Source organism: Brassica napus, chromosome A7, assembly GCF_020379485.1.
Source record: "Brassica napus cultivar Da-Ae chromosome A7, Da-Ae, whole genome shotgun sequence".
In the NCBI taxonomy this organism is placed as follows: domain Eukaryota; kingdom Viridiplantae; phylum Streptophyta; class Magnoliopsida; order Brassicales; family Brassicaceae; genus Brassica; species Brassica napus.
Window position 1 is genome coordinate 28,265,304 of NC_063440.1, and position 12,313 is coordinate 28,277,616.

The 12,313-nt window shown below is 37.1% G+C and overlaps 1 protein-coding gene and 3 pseudogenes across 1 annotated transcript; all 4 read left to right on the forward strand.

Annotated features, from left to right (window-relative positions):
• The first annotated feature begins 694 nt into the window (after positions 1-694).
• On the forward strand, positions 695-1,894 carry LOC125576207 (annotated as a pseudogene).
• A 2,989-nt stretch (positions 1,895-4,883) lies between these two features.
• Positions 4,884-7,450, forward strand: LOC125576737 (annotated as a pseudogene).
• A 568-nt stretch (positions 7,451-8,018) lies between these two features.
• LOC125576680 lies at positions 8,019-10,033 on the forward strand (annotated as a pseudogene).
• Positions 10,034-10,172: 139 nt separating this feature from the next.
• On the forward strand, positions 10,173-12,147 carry LOC125576679 (putative pentatricopeptide repeat-containing protein At1g02420). The gene has a single exon (XM_048737244.1). The coding sequence runs from the start codon at positions 10,202-10,204 to the stop codon at positions 11,678-11,680; it is 1,479 nt and encodes a 492-aa protein (XP_048593201.1). The 5' UTR covers positions 10,173-10,201; the 3' UTR covers positions 11,681-12,147.
• Positions 12,148-12,313: the final 166 nt, after the last annotated feature.

Sequence of the window (12,313 nt, forward strand, 5' to 3'; positions counted from 1 at the left end):
TATGAGATGATGTAAAACGTACGATTTATAGGAGACTTTGTTATAATCATTCCTCTGTTTTTGGTTTTGATAACAGAAAATTTAAGACGGACTAGATATAAAGAAAACAATACTAATAAATAACAACTGAACTTATTGTTTATACTATATAATTAAACTGTGCTATAACGTACAACGGTATTTACGAGTGAAAAGAAGACAGCTTATCAAAATGACATTTTCTCCGCAAATTAAGAAAAATTTGTCATGTGGTTTTATAGAGTGTTATTCCGTATATAGCTTAATGATTTGTTTCTTGATACAGTTGCGTATTGTCGTTTTTAACACAAGATGATATGGAACGCCATATCATATTATCATTACAGTCGTTCCCCCGGAATTTGAGTAATTCAGACTTGAGTCATGAAATGTTATAAAATTTAACTAATCAAATAGTATATTACAATTAGTCGCACAAAAAAAAAACAATAATGCTGAAGAATTATGAATCTCAGGAGGAAGCTCAATGCTTCCAAACCTATAAATGCTCGCATTGTTCGTCTATGCATATTTAATTCATCAAAACACTTGTATTCTATCAATTACACTTCCCCTTCGATCACAAGACACTTAACAAGAAGCTAAAAGGAAAAATGACGAACATCTTTTGTTTTTCGATCCTTGCCAACTTCCTCCTCGCGATGTTATGCCGAATATGATCAGCTCTGTGTCTGCAGGCTGGATGCAAGCTCATGCAACCTTCTATGGCGGAAGTGATGCTTCTGGTACAATGGTTAGTTGATTTTCTTCCTGTTTTAGGGTTTCTTTCTTCTTCCCAGAAACTCTTCTGACTTGTCTTTATAATTGCCAATAAACAATTAATCAATTAGACACCCGCTATAACTTTTTTTTAATATCTGGTCAGGTGGAGCATGTGGATATGGCGACCTCTACAACGATGGTTACAAAAACAACACGGCGGCGTTAAGCACTGCACTGTTCAACGACGGCAAATCATGCGGAGGTTGTTACCAAATGGTGTGCGATGCGACCAAAGTGCCACAATGGTGTCTTAAAGGGAAATGGATAACATCACAGCTACTACTTCTGTCCACCCAATTACGCTTTACCAAACGATGATGGAGGTTGGTGGTGCAATCCTCCAAGGCCTCACTTCGATATGGCTCAGCCTGCTTTTGAGACCATCGCCATTTACAGAGCCGAATCGTCCCTGTTCTCTATAGAAAGTAACCCAAAACAATCTAACACCTCATTTCAATATTCATATACAGTACTTACATATGTGTTGCTAAGTTTCTTATAACTGTCTGTAGGGTTGGATGTAGAAGAAGCGGAGGTATGAGATTCACCATGAACGGTAGAGATTACTTCGAGCTTGTCCTCATCTCAAATGTCGGAGGCGCAGGTGATCTATCCCAAGTATGGATCAAAGGCTCCAAGAGTAACAAATGGGAGACCATGTCAAGAAACTGGGGAGCTAATTGGCAAAGCCTTACTTACCTTAACGGACAAAGTCTCTCTTTCAAAATCCAGCAGCAGTAACGGTAAGATAAAGACAGCAATCGACGTTGTTCCTTCATACTGGCAGTTTGGTCAGAGCTTCAAGAGCAACATTAACTTCTGATAACTATGGACTAGCTACTACTGTAAATGAAAGCTTGATTTCTTGAAATGTAATGTTACATAATTTGAATACATGAAACCGACCGAGTATACGGAGAAAGTGTTAAGCTTAATATTAAATGATGGCAAACTGTTGTCAAGTGTCTATTTATCTCTCCTTAATTAGTCCTTCCGCTGCTTTCGCTTTTCCCGTTCTATTCGACAAAGCTGAGATTCCTACTTTCCTCTCTCTCATCTTCTGCAAATACTTCACCTCTCCCTCTTCCAATGCCAATCTGCCATTTTCACCCAAAAAATTAGATCCTTTTTCACTAACTACCCACCATCAACCTATAATTGGCTAATTGGAGAAACTCATACTAGAAATGTTCTGTTGACCTTCGTTTCTCTTCTTCATCTGAATTTGCGGCTTTATTTAGATCTTCTTCTTCATCGCAGAGCTTTTATTATAGATTTCCTTCTTTTAACCGGCGAACAAGACTTACTTTAGGCTGCAAAGCAGTTTGATCCTTTCAGTTGTAGACACACTCTCCTTCGGCTACATATCACAGAGCTCTTTTTACGTGGGCTTTATTAATATCCTATTCTACCTTTTTATTAGGCCCATTTTAGTTTTTGATCATCCAACTATGAGATAAAACAATTTATTGACGACGAGCAAAGATACTAAAAAATGATTCAATCCTAACAACATTTTATTATATGTCAGCTGCGTTATTCATGTAAACATATTTTTCATCTTCCAACATATTAGCTCAGATTACGGTTTAAGCAACCCATTCTCTATAAATACTAGTAGTTTCTTAATGCATGCTGCAGGTTCTTCTTTCATTTTAAAATATGTATTTTTTATAGTGTGTTAATATTTTAGTATTACGTAATGCAGAAGATAATCATTTTAACTCACTACTCATCATAATGGCCACACCACACCAGAACATTTTTAATACAGCAATAGAGTTAGGTTTGGTAACTGACATGTATGTTTCATTCATGGGATAATGTCGGCTAATGTGTCAGATGCCACGTTCCGTTGATCCAACCTGTCGCTGCTCAACTTTTCTCCCATCCTTCTTACATATTGCATATCTTGAATATTATAAGCATTAAAATTATTAGATTTATCCATTTCTGTCGTTTGATTTGTTGTTTATAAAATGTGTTTTCCCATTGACAAAAAAAAAATGTGTTTTCCCATTTTTGAGTTGCCGTGAACCTAATTACCTAACATCAGAACAACAGAAAAAAACGTTAGATTTGTTAGATAGGTGACTAGTATTAGGACGATGAAAATCTTGACATGCATACAACAAACAATAAAAGAAAACATTAGTTAAGTTTCAAAAAAAAAAACAAATATTAGTTGATTTATTTAGCATTTGAATAAATAATAAGAGAGAAAAGTCCACTGATTTTTTTTTTTTTTTGCGCAACCGAAAAGTCCACTGATTAAAATGTTATTTTAGTGCTATTATATTGATGGATCATTTACATTGTATTTAACGATCGTTTGGCTAGAAAGTGATCGTTCTGCTTAGTAAAACACAGTGAACCAAAAATAGAAAGCTTTTTATCCAAACATAAAAAAAGAACAACGAAGCAAAAAGGAAAACCATTTTTTAGAAAAAGATGGTCTCATAATAAAGAATACAGTAAATGGGTAGGTACTAGTTGACAAAAAAAAAGGGTAGGTACTAGGTATTGGTACAGAGAGTTGAGAGAACATAATAATTGAAAAGAATATGTATGGGCTACGAAAGCAATTTCTTTATTAATCGGACGGCTAATAGGAGCCATCAAGGTTGACCACTACGTGACGACATAGTGGCCTTACCCCGGGCCAGCTTCACTTTTCCCAATTCATTGTAACTCTTTTCCACTCGCATCGTCTATAATAAAAATAGCATTTGATTCTCTTATAGTTTCCCTACCCTTTGACAAAAATAAGCTTCCCTTCTTATTTGCCACTTCATAAGAAAAATATTACATCTTAAAATCTGAAAGATCTATCTTATGGTAAGACGAATCATGACATGTTGTACACTGTTGCACTCTTAAGATTATCAACCATGATTGAAATTTAATATTTGAATGATTAAATGCCTCTAACTTGAAAATGGGAGAAATCACAGTTCAATATGTTTGTTTTCATTCAATTTTATGAAGTTATTCTGAAGATTTTTTAAAAACTTGTTCGTCAATTCTTATGATTAAAACTATAGTTGTAAAATTTAATATTAACTTTGCCAGACTTATCAGTATCAAGCATTTATGACCGGACTACTATGTATTGACATGGTTTTTAGATTTTTAGAATATGATTCTTAGCATAATATAAGAACCATATCTTAACTTTTAACTAAAAAAAATTAAGAACCAACTCTTAAATAAAAGTTTTAAGAGACGATTCTTAGTTTTTCAGTTAAAATTAAGAGACGGTTCTTATATTACGCTAAGAACTCCACCCTAAAAACCCCTAATAAACATGGCTTGAGAGCATGATTAACACTCGTCTCTTAGTCGGGGTTCTTAACTCATGATTTAATCTTTTTAAAAAAAAATTCGACTAAGCTTTTCTTAGTTAAAATATAAAAAAGGTTAAGAATCGTCTATTACTCGAAACTAAAAATCTCAGTTAAGAGATTGGAGCTAATCATGGTCTAAATTAATCATCAACTGGTATGCTTATACTATTCATGCGTTTGTTTTGTAATACTGCATACCAAGAAATCAATATTATGACTAACCAAACCCGTAATTTAAGGCTATAAGTGCTCAATCTTTAAATTATCTGAAGAACTAAACATCAACATCTACTACTTTTCTACACCAAATTTTAATCTACCCAAATTCAATAATAACTAGGTCGTCAAATGTAATAAAATGCTAAAAAAAAAATTCATAGATCTAATTTAAAAGTGTACCTAGCTTGAAAATAAGATATTTTTTGGTCCAATTGAAAATGAGATTTTAAGCTGAATATATACATATTTTTGTAATACACATTCTTACAACATTTTTTTGATGGAGTTATATGCATAACTTATAGACAAAAAAAATTATGACAATAATTTTGTTTTTGAAAATTCGACCGTCCCCATTGATTGCATGCCCACCTTACGCGATATGTATGATGAGACGATTACTTTTATTTTCCCCATTTATTAACGGTATGGCAACCATAGCATTACTAGAAAATCGAAAATTGCTTTAACTAAAAATAGTTATTTTATCCAAACCTACCTTCATCTAGCGCTTCTCATACACTATATATACATTACTCTTCTGTATCGGGTTATTTCATATCAAAACCTCCTGATTTCGTTATCTACTAGTACTTGTTTCTTTTAAAAAATTGTTTTCGTTTGAAAATAAAAGGACATGGTTTTGCCTTCTTCAACACCGTCTCTAACCACCGGAAAGAAGGCGAAAGCCTCGCCGAAATGTAACTTCCCTGTGATTGATTTCTCTTCACTCGACCGGTCAAAACTATCGGAGGAAATCACGAAAGCCTGCGAGGTTAATGGGTTTTTCAAGGTGATAAACCATGGAGTTAAACCGGAGATAATTTGGAGATTTGAGCGTGAGGGTGAAGAGTTCTTTAATAACCGGGCACGGAGAAGCAACGAGCCGGTCCCGCGAGTCCATTCGGTTACGGATGCAAGAACATCGGGTTTAATGGAGACTTGGGTGAGCTTGAGTATCTTCTTCTCCATGCAAACCCAACGTCTGTCGCTGATAAATCTGAAACTATCTCACATGATGACCCCTTCAAGTTCAGGTATGTATAACAAAGTTTGTTCCTTTTTGGTATTTATTACTGGTTTTGAACTAACTCTAATTTGTAAAGTTATAAAGATTTATATATAATATATATATATTGCAAGTAGATATAATGGTAACTGGACCTAGTTTATTTCCTGCCATACAAAAAGAGACGAAAAATACATATTAAACGTTTGCATTTATATATATCATGATAATGCATGTCTTTATCCATACGTACATCATAACATTTTAATTTTATATCTGAAAAAAATTTAGACAAAGTTATACAAAAAAAAACAAATTAGACATAACCCACATATACTAATATTTCAGACAAACAAACCATAAGACACGGCTTTAAATTATTTATTTTTTGAACAACGACACGGCTTTTAATTATTATCAGTCTTTGCTCCTTTATTATTATTATATTATACTATAGTATTTAATTTAGTACAAATAAATAATCGTACCAACCTAATGCCGGTTCACCTGATAATTTGTTGTAATCATTAATCTACGATGGTTGGATTTTGTTCTTGGTTCATAGTATATTGGCATGTGGTTACACGTAGAATGCCAACACTTGTTTTCCTATATTAAGCCTTTCTAATGTGAAAGTGCTTTTGCAACCTGGACCGCGAAATGGTTGATTAACTGAAATTATATAATTTCCCCCCTAATTTGGTGGCATAATTTTTTGTATACTACAATATACTGTATTTATCAGTTTCTTTCGTAGTAGTCGAAATTTAAGATATCTTTCTAGATAATACTACTTTCTTGTAAAATTCAGTGATACATTATGATTTGTTTTGTGGGAAAATAAATATATCTCGAAATAGATATTATTAATTTTGGGATGAAGATTATACACACACGTGACACGTCACAAGTGATATAATAATTGAATAGACTCGGTCAATAAATGGACGATTGTGCATGAACACAAAAACACTCGGGGACGTCAAAGAATCACGATTCGAAACGTCAATAAATCAAGATTTGACCTGTTATTCATTCTTCTTGTTCAATAATTAAAGTGACAACCTGTAAAAAAGAGCGTAGGGTCCCTCACTTTCGAACATTCCTCTGACCATGCCTTTCCTTTTTCTCTGTTATTGATATCTATCACTACATTTGCTCTCTGCGTCAGCAATTGTTGAGCGTGCTGACTAAATGCCACGTATATTTTACTTTTGTAGCTCGGCCACAAACGATTACATACGCGCCATTAAAGATCTTGCATGTGAGATAATTGATCTAACGGCCGAGAATTTATGGGGCCAGAGATCTACCAAGGTGAGTGAGCTAATCAGAGATGTCCGTAGCGACTCAATCCTGCGACTGAATCACTATCCACCCGCACCGTACGCGCTGAGAGGCTTTAGCCAAATAGGTTTCGGGGAGCATTCTGACCCTCAGATCTTGACGGTGTTAAGATCCAACGACGTAGATGGCCTTGAGGTTTGCTCACGTGACGGCTTATGGATCCCTGTACCATCTGACCCTACATGCTTCTACGTGTTGGTCGGTGACTGCCTTCAGGTAATTTTAAAACAAAGTTTCCATTTTTAGCAAGTTCTTAAAAACAATTAATTATTGTTAAATCGTATTTAAATTTTTTTTAAAAAATAAGGTCAATTTCCCTCGCATGCAATAACTAACGTCACAAATTAAGATTGTGTACTTAATTTTCTAATTAATATTGTTAAAAAAATAATAGGCATTGACGAATGGGAGGTTTACTAGCGTGAGGCACAGGGTATTGGCGAACACGGCAGGAAAATCTCGAATGTCAGCGATGTATTTTGCGGCACCGCCGTTAGATGCAATAATATCACCGTTGCCGAAAATGGTATCGCCGGAGAATCCACGAAGATATAATACATTCACATGGGGTGACTACAAAACAGCTACATACTCTCTCCGTTTAGATGTACCTCGTCTCGAGTTCTTCAAAACTTCACAAGTATTATGATTGTTGGTTTGTTATACAAAATACTACACCATGTAAATGTATAGTTGTACACGATAAAGTATTAATAAGTCACAAACATCAGTAGTATGCAAGTTATTCTTTTGAACGTAAACGGCGATTGACTCTTGTAATAATATCACAGTAAGAACCAGTGGTGGTAGTTCAGTGGCGCTTGAGGGATTAAACCCAATACGGCGAACCCTGGTTCGAACCCCGCTGGCCACACGGATATGGACTATTGCTTTCGGCTCATTTGAATGCCCAGGAGAGGGTCTATCCGTGGGCTGTACCTCCACCCGGGGGTTAGGTCTGTGTCTTTAATAGACCCGGGTTTAACCCTTTTTTTTTCAAAAAAAAAAAAATATCACAGTAAGGAACATGACTGCCATGAGAAATGTGTCCATGAAACGGCGAGGCGTGTCGTGGTAAGATGGGTGTTGGGCTTATAGATGTGCGAAAACAAAAGAATCAAAATTGATGGAATGTATTATTGACGTTAGGTGTGTGTGTTATGAACCAATTCTAAATTTGGATCTAACCCAATGGCCAAATACTCTATGATGCACTGTTGTATTGATGTTGTATATCTTCCTAATTGGGCCATCGGCATAACAAAGTGGGCTTACAATTAAATTGGACGCATGTGAGTGAACAAAAATTGAAAAGAAAGGGATTATCTTTTTTTTATTTCTTTAGACAGCAGACAAGTCGTTGTTTGAATAGTAGGCTTTATTGTGTTTATTATGGTTTCATTTCATGCGACGTCTTTGATATCTCAACCGCCAACGAAATCGAGAACGCCGTCGTTCGTTAACCGGTAAGTCTTCTTCCCTTCTTCCTCACTCTTCCTGGCATCGTCGAATCGATCACGATTGGGAAGTGGACAAAACAAGTTTAGTTTTCAAAGTAATATTTTCTGAGTTGGTGTTTCTCGTGCAGATTCGTATTTTTGTAGTGTCGATCGATTGAAACCATTCCGACTCGGCCATGTCATGGTCCAAGGCATGTAGAGGGACTCGATTTTCTTCGTATTTAGAGAACATTCATCGAACATCGAGGTAAAATGAACCCCCCCCTGAAATGCATATTAACTGTTTGTTGAAATTCCTCAGCGAAAGTTGTATCTTTTTTTATTTGCACTTGTTATCATCATCAACCTAAGATTCGTATTAAATTAAGAGTTATGAGAGATGCCTGTGTAGGACTGTGCCTCTTGTTCCGTGCTCTCGTTATGGAGCTTTTAATGGCAATCATCATAATCTCCCAAGCAAGAGAGAGCTTTGGGGAAGCTCATCTTCGTTTTCCCACTCTAAATCCATGTTACTTGGTGGTGGTGCTCATCGCCAGTATTCTACTCACTCGATAACAGAAACCAAATCGAAGAAAATGCTCTACTATCTCACTGCTGTTGTCTTTGGCATGGTTGGCCTTACTTACGCTGCTGTGCCTTTGTATCGAACATTCTGCCAAGCTACTGGTTATGGAGGTACTGTTCAACGCAAAGAGGTATATTTTTATATACAAGTCAAACCATTTCTCTATTCCTTTCACGATTATTCTTAGTCTCTGTCCTAATCTTTTTTTTTTGGGACTCATACTACTACTACAGACTGTCGAGGAGAAGATTGCTAGACATTCAGATTCTGGCACCGTCACTGAAAGGTGGTGTTAAGGGACCCATTCATAAACCGTCTTCTTTTTGGTAATATGTGTGTATGGTGAAGGTGCTAGCTTATTAGTCACTTTTTGTGTCGGAAACAGGGAGATTGTGGTGCAGTTCAATGCTGATGTTGCAGATGGGATGCAGTGGAAGTTCACTCCAACTCAAAGAGAGGTTTGTTTAGACTTTATATAAGTCAAGAAGAGTATTGGTGATTTGTTAATGTAGGTGTGTGTGTTTTAAACTGATATATGTCTTGTGGTTTTGGAATTGTGTTATAGGTGAGAGTAAAGCCTGGAGAAAGCGCACTCGCCTTTTACACTGCTGAAAACAAAAGTTCAGCCCCAATAACCGGAGTCTCCACATACAATGTCACTCCCATGAAGGTTTAAACAATATATTAGCCTTGGTGAATTGACTATCAAGTGTATCAATTTCCCTTAATACATCTTTTCGTTGGTTCTCGGAACACACAGGCAGGGGTTTATTTCAACAAGATACAGTGTTTTGCTTTGAGGAACAGCGACTTCTTCCTGGAGAACAGATTGACATGCCGGTGACTACCCTTTCCTTCTTGGCTCTGCTTGATATATTCCTTGAGCAAAATCAAATAGCCCACTAAGACCTTCATCTTTATCTTTTTCGTTGTAAAAACTGGGCAGGTGTTCTTCTACATTGATCCTGAGTTTGAGACTGATTCAAGAATGGACGGAATCAACAACTTGATATTGTCTTACACGTTCTTCAAAGTGTCCGAGGAAACTACTAGTACAGATTCAGTCGACAATAAAAGCTCAGTTCCAGTTCAAGAAACCAATTAAAGATGGCATGTTTTTTTGAAGTGAAGAAGAAGAGTCTCCCTCCTTTCCTTGAGTTAAAAATAAAATAAAAAATTCCATAATGGGAAAATTGTTGGTTAGTAATTTGTTTTGTGCTGCAGTTATGTTGAAGGATACAAGGGAACATATGATATTATTAATTGAATATTTGCTTGAACAAAATCAAATATACAACATAAGAAGGCAACATGGGAAAGAGTGAACGGGCCACAGGTTTCATGAGAAAGTAAATTGGGCTTTCTAGATTTGTCGACTTAAACCAGTTGTGGTACTTTTCGATAGGGTTTTAGTTTTGGATCATCATCATCTTCTCCATTCCTTGCTGAAACGATGATGATACTCAAGCCGCAGTGTGCTTCTCGCGTTCCTCCCAGTCTCCGTCTCTCTACATCATTTCTTCACAGTGTGGCAATACACTCTTCGGATGCGAAGAAGCTCCTGCCAGACGACGACGCGGAAACTGTTTACCGGATGATCAATGCCTCAAATCTGCAAGGAGAGTTGAAGGAATCCTTGAGCTCCAGTGGACTCCACTTGTCGAAGGACTTAATCGATAGGGTTTTGAAAAGAGTTAGGTTCAGTCACGGAAACCCTCTTCAAGCCCTGGAGTTGTACAGGCACGCTGGTGCTCGACGAGGCTTTTACCACTCCTCCTTTTCTCTCGACACGATGCTCTATATCCTCGGTAGAAGTCGGAAGTTCGATCAACTCTGGGATGTTTTGTTTGAAGCTAAGCGAAAGGATCCGTCTTTGATTACGCCTAGGACGATGCAAGTGGTTTTAGGTAGAGTGGCTAAGCTGTGTTCCGTTAGACAAACCGTTGAGTCTTTCTGGAAGTTCAAGAGATTGGTTCCTGATTTCTTCGACACTAGTGCTTCTTTCAATGCTCTCTTGAGAACTCTTTGCCAAGAGAAGACTATGACCGATGCTAGGAATGTCTATCACTCTTTGAAGCATCAGTTTCAGCCTGACTTGCACACTTTTAACATCCTTTTGTCTGGCTGGAGATCATCTGAAGAAGCTGAAGCTTTCTTCCAGGAAATGACCAAAGAAAAGGGGCTCAAACCTGATGTGGTTACCTACAACTCCTTGATTGATGTGTATTGCAAGGACAGGGCCATGGATAATGCTTACAAGCTGATTGATCAGATGCGGGACGAGGATGTAACTCCCGATGTTATAACTTACACTACCATTATTGGCGGTTTGGGGTTAATCGGCCAGCCTGATAAAGCTAGAGAGGTTTTGAAGGAAATGAAGGAGTATGGGTGTTATCCTGACGTTCCTGCTTACAACGCTGCTATAAGAAACTATTGCATAGCCAGGAGGCTCGGGGATGCAGATAAGTTGGTGGATGAGATGGTGAAGAAAGGTCTGTCCCCCAACGCCACTACTTATAATCTCTTCTTCCGTGTTCTTTCTTTATCGAATGATTTGGGACGTTCTTGGGAGCTGTATGTGAGAATGTTGGGGAATGGGTGTTTGCCAAATACTCAGTCTTGTATGTTCTTGATTAAGATGTTTAAGAGACACGAGAAAGTGGATATGGCGTTGCGGTTGTGGGAAGATATGGTGGGAAAAGGTTTCGGTTCTTATAGTTTGGTTTCGGATGTGCTTTTGGATTTGCTCTGTGATTTGGCTAAGGTAGACGAAGCTGAGAAATGTTTGCTTGAGATGGTTGAGAAGGGACATAGACCGAGTAATGTCTCTTTTAAAAGGATCAAGTTGTTGATGGAGCTAGCAAATAAGCACGAAGAGGTTAATAATTTGAAACAGAAGATGGCTGTTTTCAGTACAGAGATTCAGTGATGAAAAATCAGGACATTCTTCCAGTGTTTTCCAAGAGCCAGTTGAGTCCTTCATGTATAATGCCATTGTACTTGGCCGAGTCTTTTTTGTTCAAGTCTATCAGATGAAGTCGAGGAACCATTGTTAGAGTTTAGGAGTTTTGCAGAGGTAGGTGCGGAAGAAGAAGATGACAATCATAACATTTTCCGAGAAGAAGAAGATGGATGAGGCATAGATGAAAAGTTGCAGACGTTTGGATTCTGCTGAAACAGGCAGCGGATTGGTGGTTAAAACTGTACCAGACGCTATTGATGGCATCTTTTTGCTCTTATAGAGAGAGAGAATTTTCGAACTAATCAAATGGTAAACATAGATTTTATGTAGTTTTGCTTTGCCAAAGAGAACAGACTCTTCAGGACCAATCTCACTGTCTCCTGTTTTTTTTTCCTCTGGTTTCTTCTTTTAAATACTACTACACTTCACACAAAGTTTGTTGGCGTGTTTAGACAAATCAGCTAATTGAAAAGAAAAGAGAGAAAAACTCTGTTTGCGTGACTTTTAGATTCTTGTTGGTGTGTTTTGTTCCTATTGGGGTTCAGTCAATCACGGCCAAAACTTATGGTTGTTTTTTTTAGTTCGTCTTTGTCTTGGTGA

Bases quoted from the DNA above. Each gene is read 5' to 3' on its own strand.
- LOC125576679 (XM_048737244.1), top strand. From the start codon at position 10,202: ATGATGATACTCAAGCCGCAGTGTGCTTCTCGCGTTCCTCCCAGTCTC.